Source organism: Sparus aurata, chromosome 14 (genome assembly GCF_900880675.1).
Source record: "Sparus aurata chromosome 14, fSpaAur1.1, whole genome shotgun sequence".
Classification (NCBI taxonomy): Eukaryota; Metazoa; Chordata; class Actinopteri; order Spariformes; family Sparidae; genus Sparus; species Sparus aurata.
The window spans coordinates 11517435-11543893 of NC_044200.1; the positions used below are offsets into that span (position 1 = coordinate 11517435).

A 26459-nucleotide genomic window follows, 5' to 3' on the forward strand; every position below is an offset into this window, starting at 1 on the left:
ACTAGCTATCTTGGCTTAGCATAAAGACTAAAAAAGGGGAACCAGCAAGCTTAGCTTAGCATAAAGACTGAAAAGAGTGGGAACCTCTGCCATTGTAATTAAGAGAAAATAATTGAAACAGGTTTTCTGAAATAGGAACTGTGCATATAATTTATAGCCATAGAAACTTAAAAATAAATAAATACAAAAAACAAACAACAATTTTGTAAGTTTTTGCTGATGAACAGGATTTGGGAAGCCTGATATGGTTAAAGGTGCAAGGTGTAAGAACTGGCCAACTGTGGAATTCATACCCTAAACAAATACAGAGCAGCATATTGGTAGTATAACCACTAATTGTTGTTAACCTTTGCTGCTGTTAGCTAGTTACCACAGTTAGCCGTGCAGTTAGCGGTCCTGAACTGTAGCTCAGAGCACCAGGTGATTGTGGATGTTTACACCACTAACACAGGAGCTTCAAACCAGACTGAAAAGAGTGGGAACCAGCAATAATAATAATAATACATTTAATTTACATAGCGCATTCCAGGGTACCCGAGGACGATAACAAAATGAAACAAACAAAACAAAAAATAGATGGATAAACAAAAAATACATATAAGATAAAGAAATAGAAAAGTTGATTATTGGGGCTGGACCTAGAGCTTATAGGCCTTATTAAAAAGATGGGTTTTTAATTTTTTTTTTTTGAAAGACTGTTTGCGGATTCCAGGCGGGAGAGTGTTCCAGACGGTGGGGGCTGTCACATGGAAGGCTCTGTGCAGAGGGTTTGCAGTTTGGGGTGAGGGAGCAAGTTCAGCTTAGCCTAAAGCCTGAAAAGATGGGGGGACCCAGCTAGCTTAGTTTAACTTGAAGACTAAAAACAAGCTAGCTGGGATACAGTCCAACAAGTACACTGCAGTCAGGTCATATCAGACTTGTAAACTTTGGCGTCATAAAGACTGTCCCAACAAAAACTTTGCAATGACAATATAAAACCATATCCTTGATGTCCGATATTTGTTAAGATTTCAGCCGATTAATCATCAATATTATTATTTTTAAGTGCCGCATCAATCTTCTCATCCAACTCTGAGCTACAAACGCCATTGGAACTATTCCTTGTGTAATGGCAACCAATTGCTGCCATATTACTCACCGCGGTGCCGTTTTCCTCCTTCTTGATGAGCGACAGCATGCTGGTGAGGATGCGGGCGCACATGACCAGGTCCCTCTGCTCCTGCATGTGTGCCTGGAGGACCCGGAGCACCACCGGCAACAGGATGCACCGGGACTCTGCAACACACACACACACACACACACACACACACACACACACACACACACACACACACACACACACACACACACACACACACACACACACATACACACACATAACCAATACATAACAATATATAAATAGTAAACACAACAAGGAAACACTAATCTTCTGTAGCTGTTTTTCCTAAATATTATTACTTGTATACAAATGCGACTCTTTGTCTAACTTTAATATGATTTGCATGAGGGATGTTCTTCTGGCTACAGGCAGCCTTTGGGGGCATGCTGGAAATAAAACACTGAGTAATTTGCTTCGGTGTACAGCCTTTATTAAGACTAAGTTAATGACATGGAGTTAGGCGCACTGCAGGTGTTCCTCAATGAATTCACTGCAGGAGTGCACAACCTAACAATTTAATATGGACTAATAGCCTGTTTGTACACAATGACACACAGTACAACTGATTATTTCCTCCATTTTGCAGATGAGTCTAGTTGTTCAAATCTGTTTGTCTCCCCCTCTGTGCTGTTTACTCTTCCTGTGTGTTCATAATCTCTCTGCAAGCCTTTTTTTTCTACTACTTGTGTTATTTGCTGATGAATGTGTCCATGTTGGGTTTTCAGCACGTTTACAAGCTGTAATTATGTATTGGTATCAAAGTGTACATAAACTGGACATCTGTCTGCGTGAAGGAGTCTTTACCTGGGTTAATGTAAAGCTGGCTCTCCACTGTCTTGGCAATGCACTGTAGTTTGACAGCCTCCAGGGGGCAGTCAGCGTGGACAGTGGTGGGCAGGCTGCCCAGCGTCTCCCTGACGAAGTTGGCTACCTCCCGCACCGTGAAGATCTTCAGCAGTTCTCCATAAACTGCCGGGAACGTCCGCAGGAACACCGCCTAGGCACAACGGGAGGATGTTCAATCATTTTAATGTTTTTTATTCTCAAAGACTGGATTCCTTTTGTAGAGAATTGACTGCCAAAAGCATTCACGCTGCAAATTAGACTGAACAGAGCATTCTGAGATATGAGTATGCACATTTTTTTGTTATGTTTGTTCAGAAATGTCAATACATTTTCCACTAAATCAGCAGGATGGCAGCATTCTTGTATGGTTCTTATATCTGTTTGTGAGAATTACTTCTCTCTGCCATTGTAATTAAGAGAAAATAATTGAAACAGGTTTTCTGAAATAGGAACTGTGCATATAATTTATAGCCATAGAAACTTAAAAATAAATAAATACAAAAAACAAACAACAATTTTGTAAGTTTTTGCTGATGAACAGGATTTGGGAAGCCTGATAGGGTTAAAGGTGCAAGGTGTAAGAACTGGCCAACTGTGGAATTCATACTCTAAACAAATACAGAGCAGCATATTGGTAGTATAACCACTAATTGTTGTTAACCTTTGCTGCTGTTAGCTAGTTACCACAGTTAGCCGTGCAGTTAGCGGTCCTGAACTGTAGCTCAGAGCACCAGGTGATTGTGGATGTTTACACCACTAACACAGGAGCTTCAAACCAGGACATGCCGGTGCTAGCTGGCTAGCATGCTACCTTTTGCTAAGCATTGCAGCTAGCTGTAGCTGCTCTTAGCAAGTTAGCTTAGTTAGCTGTACAGCTAGCAGTTCCAACTGAGAGCTCGGGGACCAGCGGAGTAGTGTATATACAGCCAGCACAGGAGCTTTGGACCAGGACTGATCCAGCTGGTTAGCATGCTAACTTCATAAGATATCTATGCAACACAATACACAGACATAATATCAAAACTTTTATTTTTCCCCTGCTGTTCATTTTTGCATGTTTTTTAACTGAAATTGTTCAATATGTCTGTGTATTGTGTTGCAGATATTTCTATTTTACTGAAGTTAGCATGCTAACCAGCTATCCCAGTCTTGGGCCAAAGCTCCTGTGCTAGCAGTGTAAACACTAACACTCCCTGTGTGCCTGAACTCTCAGTTGGAACTTCTGGCTACTGGCTAAGGGCAGCTACAGTTAGCTGCTACTCTGGTGATCTATGGCCCCTTATATGTTTTGAGTTTGAACTTAACAGGACAATTCTGACATAATGCACCTTTATGGTTGATATGGCACACTGATTTAAAAGATCACGGATGATGCAAACCCCTGCTCTACAATCTCATCTATAAGCTATTGCTGGTAAAGCAAAAGTAAATATGTTCAATTGTCCTGCCCCACACTGGATCTGTTGGAACCAGCAGTCAGGGATTATGCGGATTCAACTAAAGGACCACTCCAGTGGGACAGCTGTCGTCGCCTGTCGGCAGCTCTCAGTCTGATGCTCTTTATTCCTGTCAAGATCTGTCAGATTGTGGCTGCACAATTGAAAAATGGAGATTACTAAAATCTGGAGGTGTGTCACCATGTCTCAGCAGAGAGACTGACAGAGAAGAGGAGCAGTTTTTCAGCTTGTTTAACTGTCACAGGTGTTTGCTTCTGAGAGAAAAGTCAAGGCTCAGACAGGAAGATTGATATATATGAACTATGAATTAGCATGGATACATTGAATATGCTCCAATTACATTATTTGGTTTGGTAATCTGATGTTACATCACCCGGTGATATAAACCACATCAGGTCACAGGTGCTAAATTACTCGTACATGGCTTTGTCATCCGTGTGTGTTGGACAGTGTGTGCTTTGCCCACATGTCGCTGATTAACTTGGATTAGCATTAGCCTGGCGTGCATCCCCCTGCAGCTATTGTTGAGTTGAGAATACAGATTAGTCTGGATCAGAAGTCAGCAGAGGGATGAAGTGGAGCTTTTCCAGCAGCACGGCGAGGGCGCAACCTCAGGAGCTGATGTTGCACTGAGGTGAAATTACTTCAAAGTGAGTGGACGGTGTAAAAACAAGACTGCTGCTTTTGATAACTCTGTGTCGGTCCCTTGGGTAGATTGTTAGAATTGTTCCACCGGGCTGTGAAAAGTAAACCTCATTGCTAATAATGAAGTAACCAAATATGTGTTCAGGGTTTGCAAAGCAATAAAGGAAAGGAATCATTAACACAAGACCTGGGATTTAATCAAATAAAAGAGTACCTGGCTCTAATGTTTTTAAGACAAAACAAAATAAGAGACAGAAGCTAACACACCGGTCCTGCAGAGGTAAAAAACAAGACACACAACCACACAAGCAGCTGTTCCTGTTTCTGCTGTGTAATTAGGATTATCTTTGGCGTCTTTATCTTATTTATTTTGGTCCCGTTTGCAAAGTGAGCGCAGGCGGCTCCCCTGCTGCGCGGACCTCCCAGCGGAAAAAAGTAAAAAGCTGCCACACAATTTCGTCCTCCGTCTCTCCCTCTCAGACCCCTCTGGCAGCATGAAATTCAATTACAGGCAATTTCTCACCTATCACGACTGCATTAACAGGAGTCCTCGCAAAAGAAAATATAATGTGGCGCACAAGTACAGACAGGCACAGGTTTACACATGAGATGCACACTTTTGATCTGGGACACACACACACACACACACACACACACACACACACACACACACACACACACACACACACACACACACACACACACACACACACACACACACACACACACACCTGTGTTTGCGCGACGGGACTGGTGCCTTTGTTCTCCTGCGAGAGGAAGAAGCGGATGGACATGAAGAGCTCGTGGATGCAGACACGGAACTCCTCCTCGTTCTGGCCTCCCGTGGCCAGCGAGAAGAGCCGGCGGGACTGGATGATGTACTTGAAGATGTACTCGCTGGCCTGGAGGACGGAGAGAACAGTCATCAGCCATGATCAGGGAAAGTCTAGTCCTTCCAGTGAAAAGGTTAAAGAACGATGTGATGCTAAAACTTTCCCCCCCCGACATGTGTTAAGAGTTTAATGACATCAATTATCTGAAAGCAAATCCTTATCATCAGTCATGTTATAGGTGCAAATGTCAAATACTTAATTGTGCTAGTTTCTCAAATGTAATATGCACATCTTTGTAAACAAACATGTTTCTGTTTTAGACAAGTGACGAGGTGTCATAACGAATAAGAAGACAAAGACGCAGGTAGTTTTAATAATAGTGTGGACGTTTTTTCTTGTCTTGACAGTTTTCTGAGAATAAAAGGATTTCACATTTACTCTAGAATCACTGTTTTATATCGTTGATGCAAAGGGTCCACTGCAGCGGATATTAACATAACTGTTTATTCAGTATTTACTTACTTATTCATTCACTGCACAACGACCGTGTTTTCAGGTCTGTCTAATGACTGAGGTTTAGAAGCCATCTCTCTACTTATTTAATGTAGCATAACTACTTCTTTAAGTACTGGAGCGATGGATATAGTTTTATTTTTATATACCGACCAGATTTTTTAATGATGCTGAATGGGATTGCTGCAAACTAAGTTTAATTTTGTTATTTCATACGATGAAAATAAAGTGCTCATTCTATTCTATTTTATAACTCATTCAAAATAACATATACCTAAGAAGTTGTTCAAGAGTAAAATCAGACATTACAATAAAATCATGATTTGGGATTTAATAATTCATATATGAGCCTGAACTTGACTGAATGTGAATATTCTCTGGTGCGTTCACTCCTCTATTGCTAAAAAAAAGTTTGGGTTGCAAACACAACAAGACATTCGAGGACGTCACCCCGGGCTTTGAGGAGACACTTTTGCACCATTTTACCGACCAAACAACTAATTGATTTACCAAGAAAATGAGTAATATTAGTAATAATAAACCTGTCTAAAGGAGATGCTTTAAAATAACCTGAGGGCAGACTTTTCTATTGATCACTCATGCAAGGAAACCCTGCAAACACATCTGCAGCGTTCCACTTATTCATTATTTACAGCGTGACAGAGTAACATTTACGTCTGGTGCAGAATGTGCTCCGTGAATGATAAATGTGGGGGGGGACCGTGCTGCAGAAGCAGCAAATGTGCTTCTGTATCTGCATGAGTCATTAGAATAATGTGATGTGGATCCCCAACACCAGAGGCGGTGCATTTCTTGCTGATTAAAATTGCATGCGGCGTAATAGATCGAGGAGGGGAATAATGAACGGCGCTGCGATGTTTTCGCTGCTGATGAGCGGTGGGAAATTAGCCCGAGTGGCGGGCGAGAGGGAGAAAGTTTGTTTGTTTGCATTTCTGGATGCATCTGTGTTGATCTGTGTGTGTGTGTGTGTGTGTGTGTGTGTGTGTGTGTGTGTGTGTGTGTGTGTGTGTGTATCTCAGTGTGCGCCTGTGTGTGCGCGCGTGTGTGTTAGAGCCTCACCTTGAGCACCTGCTGTATGTGATCCTGGTGTTCCGCGTCAACAATGCGGTCCACGTACCACTTCAGCACTTTGATCAGGTCCCTGGAGAACACACACACACACACCCACTATCACTGCTCACCTCCAGCTACATCGCACATAGCTTCTCTCCGTGGATTTAGCCGACACAGATGAGGCAATGCAGAGTTTTAACACGAAACGTTTCATCACACTAAGTTTAAATCAATTCCAGAGAAGATCCTATCGTTCTCTTTGTCAGTTTTTCATAAACACAGCTGAGAGTTACCACCTTAGGGTGATGAACAAAATCAATACAAATGTTTTTGGTTGTTAGTTTAAAGAATTTATGATAAAACCAAGGGCAGATATTTCAAGAGAGGCAACAAAAAAGGCAGAAAGATTACTGATTACATTTTCTCATTCCGATCACGGCTGGATAACGCCCTCCTTCCCTATTAATAACCAAAGGTAGTTACAATAGGGAAAACTGGTGACATGCAGGCGCGCTTTTTGTGTTGATTAATTAAGATGCGACACCTCTGATAGAGAAATATCAGAGGTATAAAGAGTTTAAAGCAGATGGATGTGGCAGCAGCATTCTGTACGTGTGGACGCATGCATAAAGAGTGGAAAAAACGGAGAGAAGAAGAAGAAAGAGACAGCAGCAGCAGCACAGAATTTTAGCAGGTACAGAGAGTGTGAAAAAGACAGCTGGTGAGAACAGCAGGTTGTGAATATGTGTGTGAATATGTGTTCGTGCGATGGCCAGGAGAAGAGAATGAGGACATAGAAAGCACAAGCAGTTTTTACATTCCACTTTTCAACAGCCAGGGGGCACCAGAAGCATTTCGTTCGCACGCCTGCTGACTAACTCTCAGCAGAGGTGAGTGAGGCTGCCTCTCGGCACTGACGCAGGTTCTGCCCATGTGATACAGTATGTCATTAGAATACAATGTGTGTGTTATTGTGCGCTCAAGGCGCCGCTGCAGCCTCCATCGGCCGCATCTTAAGAAGTGGGAGGCTGAAACTTTACGGACCTGTAGGACAACGCTCCGGCAAAGTGGCTCTCGATGTAGGTGTCCATGACGGGTTTGAAGTGCTGGAATTTGCTGTCCTGGAGGAGGTTGATGATGTGGACCTGGAAGTAAACAGGGAAGACGTGTCATCTCAAGCATTCTTTGACATGGAAGATTTCTGTGCAGCTCTTTTTAATCTCATGCCTTAAATTACAGTTTCCTCTGTATTTCTTCAATCTGATTGAAATCACTCTGATTATATTCCAACTTAACTGTTTACATGGACCCTGAATGGAGTGGTCCGATAAGGTGTGTGCTTACATGCCCCCAATGCATTCAATCAGAATATAACTTTTTGTTGTGAGTGTTTCTGCCCCACTGCACAACATCTAATCTGCTGGCAATATAACAGTAGTTCCTCTTCGTTTACTTTTTAACTTTTTACTGAGAAAATTCAATCCATTCATTCGCTCTGCCTGTAAATACAATGTTCGAGAGGGAGTCTTCAAATGTCCTGGGAGCAACATCTGCGTTTGTGGTTTGGTGGGCGACAGTCTTTAAATCTCTTAACGTCACAAACAAAAAGGATGCACTAGTCACAGACCAATTTCGTTTTGCTACCACCTTTTTTTAGTCCTTCTGAGACTACTAAGTCTAGATTTAGTCGGACCACAGAGAAAAATCAGATGAGATCAGATTTGGACTGTGCCGCACAAAATCATCTCTTGTAGTTAAAGTCGTCACATGAGGCATTTTCATTCTGACTGGGTGTTTACTCTGATTATTGGACCATATTGGTAAAATATTATGGTCCATGTAAAACGCAGCTACTGTGTGACGCTATCACATATATTCGACATCGGTTTGTTCTGTCAAAGCATTAAACATGACGTTTACACTGACTGGAACATTCAGCTGAGTTTCATGGCTTCACTAACATATCAAATGGAATTAATTGAGAAGTCATGTGTATTAAGTAAAAAATAAAGTTCCAAAAAAAGTTCTTAGCTAGCTACCTAGTTAGCTACTATGCTAAGCTTGAGTTCAGCTAAACTAACACAGTGATTCTCAAACTTTTTCACGTCAACTTGATAATATTTTGCTTTTAATAACTGTCATACTTTTAATAAAGGTAATAACTTCGACTGTACTTTCCTAAACTAACAAAACAACAGGTATCAAATATAACAAATAAAACAACAGCGCTGAACTGTGGTTCAACTCCATATTTCCCTAGTTGTGAAATGCACTGAATCTGTCTGACCACAGGAGATAAGTCCACTTGTCAGACTCGTCGGATTGATCTCCGGACTACAAAAAGGGAAACTTGATGAGTGCGCCGGCTCGCTCGACCTTTCCATCATTGATAACGGCGTGCTGAGCGGGGGGAGTTTGTTCATATGTCAGTGTGAGACTGATGTGGGCAGAGAGAGAGAGATCGATCCCCCACTCTATCAGAGCAGAGCAGAGCAGCGTAACCGGGGTGAGATTGGTTCAGCGGGCTGTGTAGCGTTACATCACTGGACCTTTCTCCCGACAGTCGGCTTGTGTTTCTGTTTTCTCACTGGATGAGATTGCGCTTGGGAGAAGGAGGAAACATAAAATACGAAAAAAGATCTTTTTCAAAGAGCTTACTTACCAGTGAATCAAACACCTTGAGCCCGTATCTCTGAGAGCTTTCATCCAGAATACCAAAGAGAGTGTCCAGGGTGTCCTGTAGAAACTGTAGCAGGGAGGAGAACAAGGGGAGCATCACGTTAACTGCTCTTGACTTGAACTTAACCATGACAAATGAAATCAAATCAGGAAACTCTGTGATGAGAATCTGATCGTGGACCTACTTTGACAATCTCCGAGCCGTCGATCTCCTTCAGCTTCGAGAGGCTGTCGTTGATCCTCTCAGGGTGGGCTCTCCACTTCAACAGGTCCAGCATATCACCTGAAGGAGATACACGAATAATAGATCACGACGCTTCTTGTGTTTGTTTTGCGCACCCGGATCATGAGAGGGGAGTGCAACACAGATCACAGAGCATCACCATACCCTTCAGCTACAGCCCCCCCCCCCAAAAACTCCTCTGAATCCAAACAAATGATGACATTTTCAAGTGCGGCAGCATAAAGGAGATAGAAAGTCATTTTCCTCAGCCGGGGTCCCCAGACGTACGCATGAATAAAACATACGCTTTGAGAAGAAAGTCTTCTCGCTGTCTCTTTGGATTCAGTTCAACCTGAAGTGTGGCTTTTTGCAACTTTGCGTGCAAGCTTTGTGTTGTGTTTGTGCGCGTGCGTGATCGTGTTTGTTTTTACCAATCTGTCACGTCCTCCTATACTTCCCTAATCAATTCACAGACGATGTCAAATGCATTCAGGAAATTACCAGCGCGCTGCAAGGAAATTGTGCCTGTAGCTTTTTATGTTTATGTATTCTACCGTCTACTTAATGAGGTAAGGAATGATTTATCATTCACTGTTTTTCTGCTGTCTGACAAAACGCTGACAGTGTCTGGGAAAGTTTGAAATGCATCAGTGAGTCGCTGGAGAAAAAAAAAACAAATGTCCTCTTTTGCCACACGCTTTATTTTTCAATCCATTATTATTGTTGCTATTGTTTACTGTACAAATGAAGGTGATGAGCAAGTCCTGCTGAAATAAGACTACAAATCCCACACTGCCAGCAGATTCCTGAAGGATTTATTAGTTCATTAGCGAGCACAGCAGACTGGAAGCCATTTTTCACCACCCTGCATATTCACAGGTGACTTGACACACTTGGGATGTTTTGGATGGAAATGTCACTTTCTCTCTTGCACACCTCCTCGCCGCATTTGGATATAAAGGATGAGTTCACCCAAAAATGAAACGTTTGTCATCATCTACTTAGACTTTAACGGGTTAAGTGTTGTACAACTGAAGTAGTTGGAGACTTGTTTTAAGAACATGAACAATAAAGAAGAAAAAACATCAAATCCCAAACTTATTTGGAATAATGCTACTTCTACCACACATCGGGGGTTTAAGAAAAAGTCTTTTCACATCAGTTTGAGAACTTACAGCTTCAGTAGACTGCTGAATCGATGATTTTATGTTTTTCTTTTATGTATTTAAAACAAATCCCCATCTATAGTTGTTAAAGGCAGAATGCTGTAACACTGTTCTGCTGTGTAGCACCAGAAAGTTTTGCGGACTGCGAAACTTCACCCGACTTTCCATCTGCTTGGGGGTGAGTGGATGATAGATGAATTGTCATTATTTTGTGAACTGTTCCTTTAAGGCATAAATACAAATTCTCTTATGTGTTCCTAACGTCTTGTTAATGCAGTAAGTAAATATCAACACCACAATAAAATACTTTAAATGGAACCTATGTCTTCTTCTTGATTAAATAAATATCTCTCATTTCAAAAGTTTAACTCCCACTTCCAGTGTTGGTGCAGGATCCACTTCTAAACCATTTGTGATGTCACAAATCATGCTTATAGGCCCACCTCTTAGAATGAGATCTCCAATAAGCACAGAGACACTTTAAGCAATGAATGTGAAAACAGACTTCTGGTGACAAAGATCATTCTACACCATGAAACAACAGTTGTTCCCTTTAGAACAAGAAAAACACATTTCTGACAGGAGGGAGACTTTAAACATGAGGCACTAAACCACTTTGTTAGCCTCTTATGACGCGCTGATCACCGTCTTTGGTGGCAACAGTTCTCTCTCCTACTCACTGAGCTGCACAGGAGCACAGGAGCAGCTGGTGATTTAAGCTGACTTGTATTTCAAATGTGACGAGAGAATCGAGCATAGCAGCCAAAAAACACAAAACAGTAACACCTCACAGGGCCATTGTCCAAAATGTCAGTCTCTGAGTCTGAGTTTACCGTTCTGCGTGAGCTTGGTGGAGCAGAGAAAGCTGGTGATCCAGAAAGACTCTTTGGTGCCTTTCAGGGTCTGGTTGTTGGACGGGAGGTTGGCCTTGGAGAACGGCAGCTTCAGGTAACGCGAACAGTCTGCCAAGCTGGTATTCTCCTCACACTGGAGGAAGAAAAAGGGAAAGAGGGGAAGAAAAGCACACATTTTCGTGAACTGGCAGAGGAGATTTACAGGAAAAGGGGAAGAATTTGTCAAAAAACATTTCACTGGCTGCAGGCTGCGCATCAGTCACGATTGAGACGTGTAACGCTATTGTGATCAATCACAGACCTCTCGTGTTATTTTTGGGGGGATTTCATGTGGAGCCTCGGCGCACAGCTGAGGCAGCTCCGAAGCTACCACACAGTTTGGACTGATTCTACTGTGTCTATTTTGGGTCCAAGGAGAAACTAGGCCATGCCAGTTTCATTGAGCTTTTCAGCAAACTTCCATCTGGCATCAGAGCGGGGCCCTTTTCCCCTTTAACGGTGGGAACACACACACACACACACACACACACACACACACACACACACACACACACACACACACACACACACACACACACACACACACACACACACACACACACACACACACACACGGCGACCAGGAGTTGTCCTCCAAAAATCGGCAGGCGCAGGTTAGGCTGGTTTGGCACGGAAAAGGAAAGGAAGACATTAACAAGAGGGGTTGTTGTTGTTGTTGTTGTTAAAAACTGTTCAGCTAATGGGGAAAATAAATTATCAGACTTCTGGCCGCCGTCCTGCCTCGCTTCCAATAAAATGTACGAATGCGCGCCATGCTTTTCTGTCCCTCCGCAAAAGCCTGAGGTTTATGCACACACCCTTCGCCTGCAGCTGAGGGAGAGCATGTAGTCTGCAATTATTCTGAATTACACCCAAGACGCTCTCGCAGTAGCTTTTTAACCAGGGATGCTGGCCATTTTACTGGCTTCAGTCTTTTGATGTGTGAAAAACACAAAATGTGTGAAAAGATGGGTCTGTTAGACGCAGGAAAACGGACATAAAGGTCACGCTTAATAGACAAAGGGACAGAGTGGACTCAAAGTAAACATTAACGCAGACACACACTCGCACTTTAATGCAACCTCGCAGCTTGACAGTGTTACATAAGTGGACATTACTCATCGGGCCATCAGCCTTGTAATGGAGTGATGGGAGCCATTTGTCGGCCTGTTGCGCCAAAACAGTGCGATAACAGGATGACCGCATTTCGCCGCTCAGAGCGAGTGATTCACATAATCGCACGCAGTGTGTAATCCTCTCCGACGCAGGCTTGGCGACACCTGCGAGAAGCTAAACAGAGCAGGTTCGCCAAAGAGATATCTCACGGAGGCAAACAAAATTACAAGAGTTTTATCTTTCCAACGAATGAAATTGCACTTTTCCCTTCAAATATTACCTCAGACCTGTCATGCATGCACTTAAGAGCAGATGACAGCTGGCAGTTTTGAATTCTGCCCCATTAGTAAAGGTGCACTACTTAGAAATTTTAATCAGAAGAGAAAGATCTTTAGTAACTGTTTTTTAAGCCTAGACGAACTAAACAGACAAACTCTTTGTTTTCATGACGGAAGAAAGGACAACACAGTTGTACATACTGATTTACTTTGTTTAGATGTGGCGGACCCCGCCACCTTTCTAGCTTCAAACTGTGTGCTAAGGGCCTTATTTTCCTCAGAGAACAGCTTGTTCATTCAGTTACGGAAAAAAATAAATACTCCAGTTTAGATCATTAGTATTAGTAAATATTAAACATAGTGCCCGTTGAAGATAATGACACTGCGGTTGAGAAGTTGTCACATCCTTTTCATTCAAAATAAGCCTCAGTCTTGGCCGGAATCACACATCAAGATGAATACTAATCACTGTACAGGTGCCAAAAAAAAAAAAAATCCTGCAAAGCACACAGTCAACCTGATTCCATGTTGTTCATGTCGGGTGTATGCACTTATTACCTTATGGATAATGAGCTCATGGGTGCCATCTGGCAGAGTCCTGCCATCCTCCTGCATCAGAGGAACAAAGGAGTAGCCGAACAGTTTCTTCTCTCCCTTGTCTTTAGCTGTCAAACAACAACAACACATGGACACGACATTGAGTCCAAAATACACCAGCACAGGCTGCGAGGGGAATAAACAAAACAAATGCTCAGATTATGAAACCGGTTATGCAATGCAAAATTAATAAGTTAGATAAATGGATCTGATGCTCAGTCTTCAGTGGGTTTGTGCTGCTTGAATTGCAAACCCACAGCTGAAGGCTACACAGCACCGTTGGTGATGAAAAAAAAAAAAAAAGAAAGAGCACCAACGAATGTAGCAATGCACCTGCAAAAGGCAGAAAGGGAATTATGGATATAAACATTTTTATTTGTATTCAAATGTATTCAGCGTGCTTATTTGCAGACGGTGAATTTTGGAGAGAAACACTAAAGGCAGAAACATGGTCTGCACACGCAAGTATGCCACCGCAAGAACGTCATCGCCGCGTTCCGGAGTGACTCACCTGAAAACTGTAACGCGAGCGAGCACAAGCTGCAGTCTGAGCGCTCCAGCTTGCGGCTGCCACAGCATGAACCGAGAAGAGAAAGATCGTCCCGTCTGTTCGGGTTCACTTTTGCTCAAAACGAGCCTGGTCGACCGGTCTGACGAAGCTCCAGCTGAACATGTCCATGTCCATTGGCGTGTGCATGTCCCTCCATAGACACTATGTTAGTTCACTACAGTGCCAGAGTGTCACGATACAGGGATGTCTAACTTCAATATCTATTACCATGTTCAAACATTGAGGGCACAGAATTTTTATATTTGTAATTCAAGACAAATAAAACAAGGCTTGTGTGTTAAGTACAACAGCATCCAAGTCAATTTACTTTTGACCTACATTATGTCGCCGTCGGAGAGAAGCGAAAGCGAGAAAGCGCCAAACTAATATGTGTGCATCAGTACTGGAGATGGCCAAACATGCATGCAGTCAGTTGCATTTTCACGCCTGCACAGACCATGTTTCTGACCTAAATCAAGCCGTGGTTTGTGATCCATTTAACCCTTGATCACACCCAGCATATGTCAACGTTGAGTGTGGTCAGATATACATCTAACCACGAACAAATACAAATACGGTTACAGGTTTGTACTGAACAAACTCCCTTCATCTGCTGACACACAAACTCAACCAACGGCGAGAGGCAAAAAAAAACAAGATATTTAGATGCTGCTAAATTACTCTTGGAGGGCCTGATTAAAGTGGGCTGCTGTGTTTTTAAGAAGCTTTTCTGGAAGCTCTGGGCATAATTTGCATTGTGAACACATGTAATCTGATTTATCTGCTGCTTGGGCAATAAAGTGCTAATGTTCGCACAGCAGGGAGTGAGAAGTGTAATGTTTCTATTCCCTTTCATTGCAACACAAGTGATTTATTTAGGCAGCATCTACCAGAGTCTTCGGCGTGCGTGTGTGTGTGTGTGTTCACTCTCCCAGGAGAAGCCCAAGTTGCACTGTATTAAACTTTTTAAATTGCACCAAGGCCATTTTATTTCTCTGTTGCTTTGCTGTGATTAAGTTTTTTTTTTTTTTACACCAGGAAAGTTATTACTAACAAAACTCAAGACTGTAAACTTTTGCTTTTTGTTGCGTGTGGTTCTTTTCTGACAGGTTCTCCTAATCTATAAGCCCTCACAGCCGTGGGTGCTGAGAGATTAAGAAAGATTAAGAGGCACTGTGTGAAACTCAGGCTTAGCTGAGCTCAGCAGACCAGGTAGAGAGGGATGTGTGTTATTTCTTGAAACCACTCTTCCAAATACACCATGTTACTACAGTAGAAGTTAATAATTTGGGGGTTTGTCAGGGTATTTGAACAGTTGTACAATTGTAAACTTTACAATTCTGACTTTGAATTTCTTCTCCAAATATAATTGGAGTACACGCTCCTATAACAACAATAGTGTTACTATTATAAAGTACACTCCCCTTCAGCAAAAACTAGACACTGGACTTCCCGCAAACAAATTAATAACCACTGCTGGTGCATAATGAGTGCTTAAACAAGACAACATTCAAAAGTGTATTCATAAAAACTGAGCTTTCCATTTTGCACTAATTGAAAATGAGAGCCTGCTAATCATATTTCCTCCAGCAGGTCGTCCCTGAGTTTTGGGAGCGCTTAATAGCACATGTAATATGCTCTTCTCAGTTTGGTGTCACCACAGGCTCAAATTGGCCTCTTAATAGGCAGCCCTTGGGTAGCAATGCCAGCACTGCCAGCAGTAATAAGGCTACTATATCTACGGCACACAGACGCACAGCCTCCCAGCTTGGCTGCAAAAGGCATAATAATATCGCCTTGTTATGAGAGAGGAGACTTCTCCCCGCAGCCCAGAAAAGAGGGTGAAGCGAGAGTGGGAGCGATATTTTGGTCATAATTAAAGTTTTTGTCTCATTAGGAGGTGAGAAGTTGGACAAACTAGTCTCATTATGAAAAATGCTCACACAAGCGCACATTTATACACTTTGGCATTGTCTATTTGGGGGTTGCAGCAGCCTCGGGGCTCGGGGCTGGAGGGCCAGCAGATACAAGCTGGCAGGAAGGGCGACGCTTGTTGTGCTCCAAATTTACACCTCTTTACCTCCAACTCCCCTGGATTATTAAAAAAGGAAAGCAGCACTTGAGGCGTTCACCTCTTGAATAGATAATGAAATCCTTGAAAAAAGGGCTCACTTAACCTTTACGAGATAAATAAAAACATATCCACGATCCTATTCCGACTTACTGGAGCAGTGTCGGAACTCGAACCGGACGTGCGACCCCCGGAACATGTCGACGGGGATGGGCAGCTTGATCTGCTCCGCCCAGCGAGGGCTGTTGTTGTGATACAGCACCAAAGAGTGGTACTCATCCGCACCTGGCTCCCCAGCTCCGGCAGCCACGTGACTCTACAAGACAAGAGAGAGGGTGAAGACAGAGGCGGAGGGGAAGAAGGAAAGAAAGAACAGGAAGTGAAGACAGGAAATGAGAGGCCCTAACTCGAAGGATGAGGTAAGGAGGCAGACGTGAGGGACAATGAACCAATGAGTCGAGATAGGAATGTGTCGAAAAAAACCCCCGCCCGAATGCCAATCGAGTGAGAGCGACGTGGTTTACATGCGTGCGTTTATGTGTGTTAGAGGGTTGCGTGCTGTTGCGGTGGCAGGGGGAGCAGCAGCAGTGGCAGCAGGGTTATATTTGAGTCTATTTTCTGTTCAAGGCCGAAGCAGCGAGGAAACCACAGAGGCAGACTGTCAGAGCGCTGCACCAGAAATGGGCAACACACTGGAGAGACACTTTGCTCTCATCTGGGTCAGCGATATTTAAATGAAGAGTGTTGCTTCAAAATAACACACCCACGGTTAAGGAAAAACATGACTCAACTGAGGACATAAATGTGGCGTTTAATGTCATTGTTTATACTTTAAGGTGCCATATAGGAGAGAGTGAGATAGTTTTTTTTATTATATAGCAGATTATTGTGCAGAAACGTGGACAGAGGGTTAGTAGAGGTGCTGCAGCAATGGACAGTATGAGAAAATTATGTTTTCTTGAACATTAAAGGCGCAGTATGTAGAAATTGGTGACAAATTCATACTCAAAACAAACGGGAGGTAGCATTTCAACAGAATAACTGCCGCTGTGTTCTCACCTTGAGGATCTGTCCATCGATATCCAGCACATAGACGGTGATCTCTACGTTCCTGGCGACGCTCTTCCCACCCTTCTCGAACTCGCCTTTCTCCAGCGTGACGTAAAGGTCATTCCTCATCTCCCCTGCAGGAAGTGGAGGAGGCAACAGGGCATTGATTATGCATATGAGTATGCATTATTAATGACCCCTCGGCAGCTCAGCGACAACTTTTGGCATAATGCGTCATGACGGGGGTGGACAGCGGTTACATTAGCAGCATTCAGTGACATATTTTCTGCTGACGGGAAATCTAAGACGGAGCTACGACCTCTGACCACCTGAGAGTATAAGATCGAATATCCACTGTAAGCAGATTGTGAAGCCCATATCCATTTTGTTAGACATATATCATTTATTTTTTTCTCAAGTCAAGCGGGTTATTTCAATAAACAAGAGAAAGGCACAGTTATACACAATCACAGAAAGTAAACTAAAGACATAAACTTCTCATTATTTATATCAAAACCGATTTCCTCTCGCAACCACACATTTTCTATTGAAGACTTTGAGCGAAGTCAACATAGCCTGTGTTAATAAGATTTAAGGGTTAATGCATTTGAGAACTGATCAGCAGAAGCGAAATCTACATTTTCTATGAGAATCCAATTCTTGGCATTTTAGGTTTGGTTCTAAATTTATACCGAATTTCAGTTCTTCCTCCCCATGAAACTTTAAATTACAGTCATAACAAGAGGACATATGCGATTAAATCGAGCAGATACAAAGGGATATACTGTATGATCACGCAAACATTTTAGTTATAATCAGTAGCAGCAGCTTCATTCCTACATACATATGTGTGCATATCTGCCCCTTAAATACACTGTGTGAGACAATACCATAAAGATATTGTACACGACAAAGAAAATGTACATACTGAAGATCGGAAGAAGTCACAGGGTTCGTCCTGTAGCCACAAGGTTTCAAGTGCAATCGCTCAACTAGCCAAAATAACCTTTAACAACCATTGATCTTTCCTACGAACTAGAAGGGCACCCAGAGAGTGCAGACATCCACCGCAGGTCCACTTTTCTACGAAACACAAATCTGCAACCACAATACTTCACACTCTTTATAATTAATACTGTCCTGAAGCATAAACAGTTACAGCTACAGAGCTGCAGCAGTGGTCCTATTCTAGTAGTGCCCCAAAATAAAAGGATGGACCGGAAAATGATCATAATATGCCTCCTTTATTATCTCTAGTGACATTTACCGCAGACAACTGACATTTGGATGTGAGTAAGAGTATAATTTGTGTCATGATATGTGTTTATTTACATTTTCAAAGCCAGACAAGAGTTTTTCCGGATGTGACAACGTTCTCCCATTAAAACCACTGTCTCCATCAAGTGCTCCATAACGATAACTTCCGGTAGTTTGAATGAAGATTGTGATGTTGACCCATGGTATTTCATTATTTATTTTCAGATTGGTTCCTAAGATGTATGGCTGAACCAACTCAACCGGCAGCCCTTTAAATAACCTCATTCCGGCCCTTTGATAATTTTTTTTGTAGGCTAATTAGCAATTAGTTTCACAAAAATCTGGGCCAGTAGTTTTTCCGTAATCCTGCTGACAAACAAGCCTAAGAGAAAACAAAACCCTCTTTCAATACAACACATTTCATTATACCTTGGCAAATTTATGTGTGTAAACAATGAGCTCAGTGTCCGGGATTCATAACAAACAATAACCAATAAACTCTTTTCTTATGGCCGGTGCTGCCATCTGCCAAAACACTTGAAATAATAATCCCAGGAAGTAATATTCTACATCTTTTTTGTTGTAAGAGCAGCTGAACGTACAATGACTGGGCCAGGCAGGCACACATGTATTTCCTTCTGCAGGGGAAGTTAAAACATTGCAAAGCGCCCTGGGTAAAAAAAGGGGATAGGCCTGTTTCCTCCGCAGCCGAGCTGTGGTCAGACACATTTAAAACAGGTTCCCTATATAACCTGTGTGTGTGTGTGTGTGCTGTGTGTGTGTGTGTGTGTGTGTGTGTGTGTGTGTCTGTGTGTCTGTGTGCTCTCATCATATCTCTATCTCTAGAGTCAACATTGATTTTCTGCTCTTAACAACAATAACCATGGCAACATGAGGCACCGTATATACTGTACACGTGCTCCACACACACACACGCACACACAGACACAAAGAGTGCAGGAAGCCAGACACACACACACACACGGGGCAGTTTCTCAATGTACCACTGGAAAAAGGGAAGTGGAGAGGGTGGGGCTAGAGCAGCTGGAGAAAGAAAATGAGGAGAGCGATACAGTCGGACACAAATCCAGAAAAAGACAGAAGAAGGGGGGAGAGAGACGGTTTTCCGAAGCCCAAGGGCGGACTTACACAGGCAGAGAGGGTGAGAGCACTCGGCGTTAGGGGTTTGTAGTCAGACAAAGACAAAGAAAGAGACAGAGAACATAAATCTGTGTTAGTGAGGCGCTGGGGGACCCGCAGTCTGTGGTTCCTCTTTATCTGTGTGACCAGACAGCACACCTCACTTATTTAAAAGAACGGCTCCTCTGTGGGTAAAAAAAAAAAAAAGAAAAAGAAAAGTCTCCGTGGATGTCCGTCTTTCATAAATGAGCGAACAAAGAGGTAGAAAGCTAATTCAGACACAACTTTCCCCTCCTTACATGAGACTACAACATGGACATCCCGTGTCTCATTTTACATTCAGCCGGTTGTGCATCTGTTACCATAGCAACAGGACCCCATACAGCTAAGCTTAAGGGTCTCGGCTGGGGGGGGGCTGTGTCATTTAGTGAAGCCGCTATCTAAGTGATGCCTGTTTACCTGAATACAGCCTGAATATCTCATCTTTCTAAGAGCACCCTGAGGTGGAATTCAAATATCACTAGAAGGCAATATGTAGTGGGGTCAAGTGTTACCAAGGCAACTACAGTACAGAATATATACCATACAATTTATGGTGCAAAAGATGTCATTGACATTTTACAGAGAAATCAATGTTTTATTGCTCTCATATCGCACGAAAGTCTGAATCCCCACATTGTAACCGTATCTTCACACCTGTGGCCTGGTAAGTCTTTCCTGGGTAAATCCATCTGATGCATATGGAGATTAGATGTTTTATGTCTCCAACATTAGACAACCTTAGCCCGGTGATGGATAGGATACTGGATTAAAAAAATAAAATAAAATTGGATGGATGGATGCAGGATTGGATTCCCAGCAGAAGCACGAACACAAAAGCAACTTCAGCTGGAAATCAAAGGACAAATACATCAGTACAAGCTGTACTTTGCTAGCTGAACTGATCTCTTAGATATGTAGTGGAATAACACAATCAATGGCAATGGATTTTCTTTCTATCAATTAACTTATTAATCGTGGCATCCTAGTTGGCATTTGTTGGACAATTTAGTTCAAGTGCACACTGAGATTACAAATCAAGGTATTCTGTTTTCCAGTCTTCTATTCATTTCATGCAGATAGGAGTCGTAAAAGTAGCTCAGTGTGGGCTTGATCTTATATTCATGAGGTGCGGAGAATGCAGTCTAAAGTCTAAAGATAGTTAAAAAAGCTAGTTTCTTACATGTGCGGGAGTAAAATAAGAAGCTGCGCATGTTGAGAAATAGAAAAGACAGCCGACATCCGTAATGATCACAAACCCACAAAACTGGTGACGCTCGTGAACATACATAAGTATTACTCGTGCGAGTTGAGCCCGTTTGTGGCGCCCTACCTGGCATGATGACATCAGAGAAGCCCAGTTTCCTGGTGATGGACACACCCCTAGTGAAGAGGACCATGTACTCTCGTCTCAGCTGCTCTATGTCCCCGTGGAGGAGCTGGAGAGCCACCGCCAGACCTGGCAAGAAGAGCAATGACAAATTTCAAAATCTGAGAGATCACATTCCTCTATTAAAGCTACGACATGCCGTTGATTCTCTCTGCTTAATCCATAACCAAAGCTGCTACATAAAATGTTCAAAATATACCATAACACTGTCTCGAACACTATAAACAATCTTGTGCTGGTGAGCTCAAAAAGTATTCACAAAGGGCATATTTTCAGTTTTATCACAGCCACATGGACTTGCGAACCAGACAGTTGTACCTGCCAACAGCAATACTTGTGCGTATAGGAAGCGAGCATACGCCCCCGCATACATAAACAAAATGCAAACAGCTTGTGAATCATCCCCAGCACTCTTTTATTAACAAGAAATCCGACATGAAGGCAGTCATCTCAAATCAATATCCTTATGCAATAACTCCAAATGTCAGCGCGGCTAAATTAATGCACAGACTTGTATTTAGGGCTCAAAATGCATCTCCTTGATGTCTGTATCTGTGTGTGTGTGTGTCCACCCTCGCAACAAGGGAGAGTCAGATACACAAACAGCTGAGCAGCAAGGGGAGTGGCGGATGTTTCCAGTAAAGTTGGGAGGCAGTGGCGAAATGGTTCATTAGCTGCGGGGGTGTTTTCAGTCACACGGAGTCAACAAAGCGACGTGACTTGTTTGCAAACCTGCTCGCAATGTGCCAAAATATCCTGCGCTGTGACGGCACACACAGTGTCTGATGGCCTGCAACCAAACTGTGTTTCACATACAAAAGGTAGTCACTTGGGCGCGACCGATATATTGGTTGCTAATATTGGCCTATCACAATAGATTATTATGCACAAGAGATGGTTGGCGTTATTTATCATTATTTAATTCTCAATTAAGTCTTCCATCTCTATTTTGACAAATATGTTAATGAAAGTTGCCTTAAAAAATTCTGCTTTGCTAGCTGTCTTCAGTCTGTCTACTGTCGATATTTGTATTGGAACTAAGCAAATATATGCATTTTAATATGTGATGTGAAAGCTAGTTTTACCACAACAAATCACATGAATTTCACTATATTCAAAAGAAACTAAAGTTACTGCTACTTGGCTAACGTTAAGCTAGCTAACTTGGAAGAAGCTTTAGCTAAGTTTTGTTGTTACACACCTTGATTTAGCCGCTACCTTATTTAGTTATGTGTTTAGTAGTGTTTACAATGTTTAGCAGTGAAGCGATGAGGATATATTTCAATTAACAGCTACAGAAAAACAGGATTTAGTTTAGTTTAGCTAGCTTATGCTTCATGCAGCGCTCATGCTAGCTTTAGCCATCGAGTTGGCCGCTTCTCGGCAGTGAAGAGTGCAGTTATGGTGCGTTCAGATGTCTGGTGACAAAACAACAGGCCACAATACATTTTAAAAAGGAGGCCAGACATGGAGTAGAAAAAAAAAGATATACGCACACAGAAGCCATCAGGGGTGACAGAAACACTACAAACCAGTCCTCTGGTCTGAATTATTCAATAGCAACACACACACACTCTCACACAGTCCATCAGCAGTGTGTTCAACCTGGCACAAAGGCCTGATGGGAAATGGAAGGAGAGTCCATTAGGTTCCGGGGGGGGGGGGGATTTCTCTCCACCAACGTCTAATCTTCCTGCACCTTAATGTGGATCAAGCCCTTTGGCATTTATCCACATCCAAACATCCAAACAGACAGACAAACACACACACACACACACACACACACACACACACACACGGGGCTCTAAAAGCTACTGCAGGGCTACAATTAGGCAAAACCAGCTTCATTGCTATTCTGCCTGGAAGATGTAGCTGATGCTGACAAAAAAAAAAAAAACACCCTGGACCTGCACTGCCCTCAGCCCACCCGGCCTGCCTCTTCACAAACTCAACAAAAACAAGAGGAAAAAAAACCAACACAAAAACAAAACAGTGGAGTTGTCGCAGCCTCTTCTGTCACTGCCTACGCTCGCGTGGAGGTGGGAGCTGAATTATCCACCTGACCTGACTCATACAGATTCTTATGAAACCCGTTTATGGATTACTGAGCCACATGTAAACAAAAATCTGCTCTCATCATCTCCGTCGCTCGTCATTGGGATTTGATTACCCCCACACGGCCCCACCCACGACCCTGAAATACGCAGGTAAAAGATAAATAAGCTCGCCGTTTGGCCTCATGTGAACATAATAACCGTCTCTCCACATGGACCGTCTCTCTGCCGCTTTATTACCCAGCATTCTTTATTCTTTAAGGGCAGTGCATTCATCTTTCCCCCTGCTAATTGGCTGCTAATAAGAGACTTCTGGCACGCTGCCAGGTCCGTTTTGAAAAGAGAACCACACAGCGAGACAGCATCCGACACGCACACCAAGATCGCATGGTGTATACATATTGTATATAAACATGCGCACGCACACACACGCGAATGCACATTATCTCACTTTGCCGCACACTTGTTTTAATTGCCCTCCTGACACCAAGTGTGATAAATTGCTGTCCTTAAATTATGCACGATGTTCCATAAATCCTTCACGGACATTTTTTACTGGGGCCAACTGGAGAGGAGACACTGGCCTGTTTGCTAAAGATGACTTATTCCCTCAAGTTTGAACATCTGGTGTCAAAAGCTGGACAAGCGACTTAAATGTTACCTGTCCTGTAATGATTAATGTCTAAAAACAACCACACCTCTGTTATATATCTTGTTGAGCTGTGCACTTACATTAACTAAATCTTTCCAATAATGTTCAAACCCAGAGAAATCCACAAGTATTCACCACCAGTGAAGCAAGTTTGATGGCGGGATCATTTATATTTATTTGCCTCAACAGCGAGATTACCTTAATCACACACTGAGGGTGCGTCTGTCAGTGGGTTTGAAATCAGGTCAACTCTCACTAAATTAAGCACCGACCGCGGGCCGCGATTTTCAAGGGGAGACGGGGGCCTGTCACGGAGTTTGGGGGAGTTTGCATTGGCAATGTTTCCTGGACAGTCTGGTTAGAACATCAAACATAGATCTCTGCGTAAACGTGAACATTGTGACCAGGCTGTTGAAACCTTGTCACAGGTGCTATTAGCATAAGAGCCTTTATGTGCGAGTGTGTGAGACATGTAATCAAAGGGACAGAAGAAGCACAGTCTTAACTGTCAAAACCGAATACAATTATAATGACTTAATTTGGTCCGGGCAGATGAACGCCGCTCAGAACACATAAATGAAACCTAATGTGCGTGCTCATTATCTTACAAATTCAAATTATTACCTCTGATGTTGTGAGTAAAGCATTCCGAGATCAATGTCAAATTCAGTTAAGTGGTGGAAAAGTAATTTTTGGAACGAAAACCCCGCTCGAATTATGCACGGCGGGGGTATTGTGACGAAAGACCCAAAGCTCTCCTCTAATGCACTTTAAAAGGGGAATGACTGAGGCAAATCAGGCGTTCAGCTGGATCAATGTCTTCAGCTGACAGCCGCTCAATAGCTCAACATACAAGTGTTTGTGATAAACAGCGCGCGGCAGCCAAAGACGGGAGCAACTCTTTACAATAATTCACTTACGGCCCCGAAGCAAACACTTCAATGTTGACGGCATGCTGTGAACCAAAGCAACATCCGCTGCCAGTGCCGTTGCTTACCGAATCGCTGCGATTAATTGTTTCCGATTACAGAATTACTTCTTCTCGAGGCTTGATGTCGCTGTCGTCCGTCAGGCGTGAAACGACCCGAGTGTGAGCCGCATGTCTGCAGTGTCATCTTGGAAAATGAACGTCAACAAGGCCCCGCATTATCTTTAAGCTTTATCGCTAATTAAATCTGATACCGTGTGCGTAGCTGTGTTATCTGATTAAAAAAAGAAGCCAGTCAACAGTTTAAGAAGCAAATAAAGGCTGATATAGAGGAACTTGATTAAGATGTTGGAGTTCAGTGTGAGATAAGGAAACAGCAAAGTAAGTGGCTGCATAATATAACAATATTAATGTCACTCCCTCTGCTTTATCGGAAATACATTTCAGCTATTGTTGCACTTATCAGCTCAGCAATGCAAAGCACCGTTTATTCAACAGCCGCACGGTCATATAGAACTCCAGCTGTGCCTCGTGCTGCAGTTTTGTTGTGAGCCGGCGCAGCACGAAGATGCTGCTGGGATAACGCCCGGCTGCGCTAAATGGAATTGTGTCATTCAGTTTAATTACGGCATTCCTTCACGCCTCTGGGAGATTATTCACAATGATTTCAAACTCCTGAGTTGTACGAGTTCTCCTCTGGTAATTACTGTTTTTCTGAAGGGAAGGTGGAACAGAGGTGCTGAGTCAGCAGATCGGTCTCACAGATTATTGACACTATAATAACCTCCTCTCTCGTTTCTCCAGGTTGTGCGCAGACAGTCCTCAAACAATAATCATCATTTTCCATGGAGAAGGCTATGGTGTCACTTCACCCATTATGCTTGTTTATTTCATTCCTTCGCTTCAGGCTTTCGTAGGTTTTGTACATGTAAAAGATCTTAAAAGGTTAAAAAGGTCAAAGTCTGCACCCACAGAAGCTCCTCTCTCCCACAGAAAACACTGCTCCTGAAACGCCTCGTCAGTATTCCCGCCTTTAAATCGGTGTCTGCATGACATCACACAACATCAACATGTCACAAATTTGCACAATGTATGCCTAGTGGCATGTAAGAATTGATTTAGCCCAGCTGCTCTGTTGCTGCTAACAGTTGTTGGTTCAGGCACGTTTTAACTGACCAATCAGAGGAGACTGGGAATTCAGGAGGGGGGGCTTTAAAGAGACAGGAGCTTAAATGGAGCGTTTCAGACAGAGGGGGTATACAGGGGTACGTGATCATAATACGTCTCTTTTAAGAATAAATCTGATAAAGAATAAATAATACAGAACATTTTTATGAAGGACATAGCAGCCTACACCAAATCTGCAGCAATATTCAAGAAAATAAATGTGTGTAAATCAACTTTAAGACAAACTTCTAAAGAACTGTTGCTGATTGTTAACTGGTAGCTGTATGTTTGCCCTTTGATGCAAACAGCTGCAAACTGTTAAATTCATGATTATGTCCTCTCGCTTCATACTTTGTACACCATCCAAACCTTCCTTCACTGTAAACTACATTTCAAAGTCGCAATCAGGAGTTCATCCTGATCTATCATTTTGTGTACACAGCTGCATCTTTGTATAACCAATCTATAATCCACAATAACGAAGCTTGGATCTTAATGTGGAACAAGCCTCTTCATGATGACACATGACATTTCTTTGACAATTGAAGAAGTGAGTGTTCCGATCCTCCACCGACCTGTTGCCACGGGTAACTGCTGAAGCTGTTTCAGCATGATGCGATTGCGGCTATTTATAAAAAAGCATCTGAATACGTTTGCAACAGCGGGCTTCCTGCAGAGA

General features: G+C 42.8%; 1 protein-coding gene across 5 annotated transcripts in view; it reads right to left on the reverse strand.

The window, feature by feature from the left end:
• The window catches only part of dock4b (dedicator of cytokinesis 4b), a 131393-nt gene that overhangs the window by 44615 nt on the left and 60319 nt on the right, over positions 1–26459 (reverse strand). For all 5 annotated transcript variants that reach the window (XM_030439545.1, XM_030439547.1, XM_030439546.1 and 2 more), the window contains exons 13-24: positions 20923–21048; positions 17163–17287; positions 16257–16419; positions 13444–13550; positions 11432–11585; positions 9395–9492; positions 9193–9276; positions 7575–7675; positions 6537–6618; positions 4842–5012; positions 1967–2159; positions 1139–1275 (exon numbers count right to left, since the gene is read on the reverse strand). In XM_030439545.1, the coding sequence (XP_030295405.1) occupies positions 1139–1275; positions 1967–2159; positions 4842–5012; positions 6537–6618; positions 7575–7675; positions 9193–9276; positions 9395–9492; positions 11432–11585; positions 13444–13550; positions 16257–16419; positions 17163–17287; positions 20923–21048 (1541 nt within the window). The remainder of the gene's footprint in view (positions 1–1138; positions 1276–1966; positions 2160–4841; positions 5013–6536; positions 6619–7574; positions 7676–9192; positions 9277–9394; positions 9493–11431; positions 11586–13443; positions 13551–16256; positions 16420–17162; positions 17288–20922; positions 21049–26459) is intronic.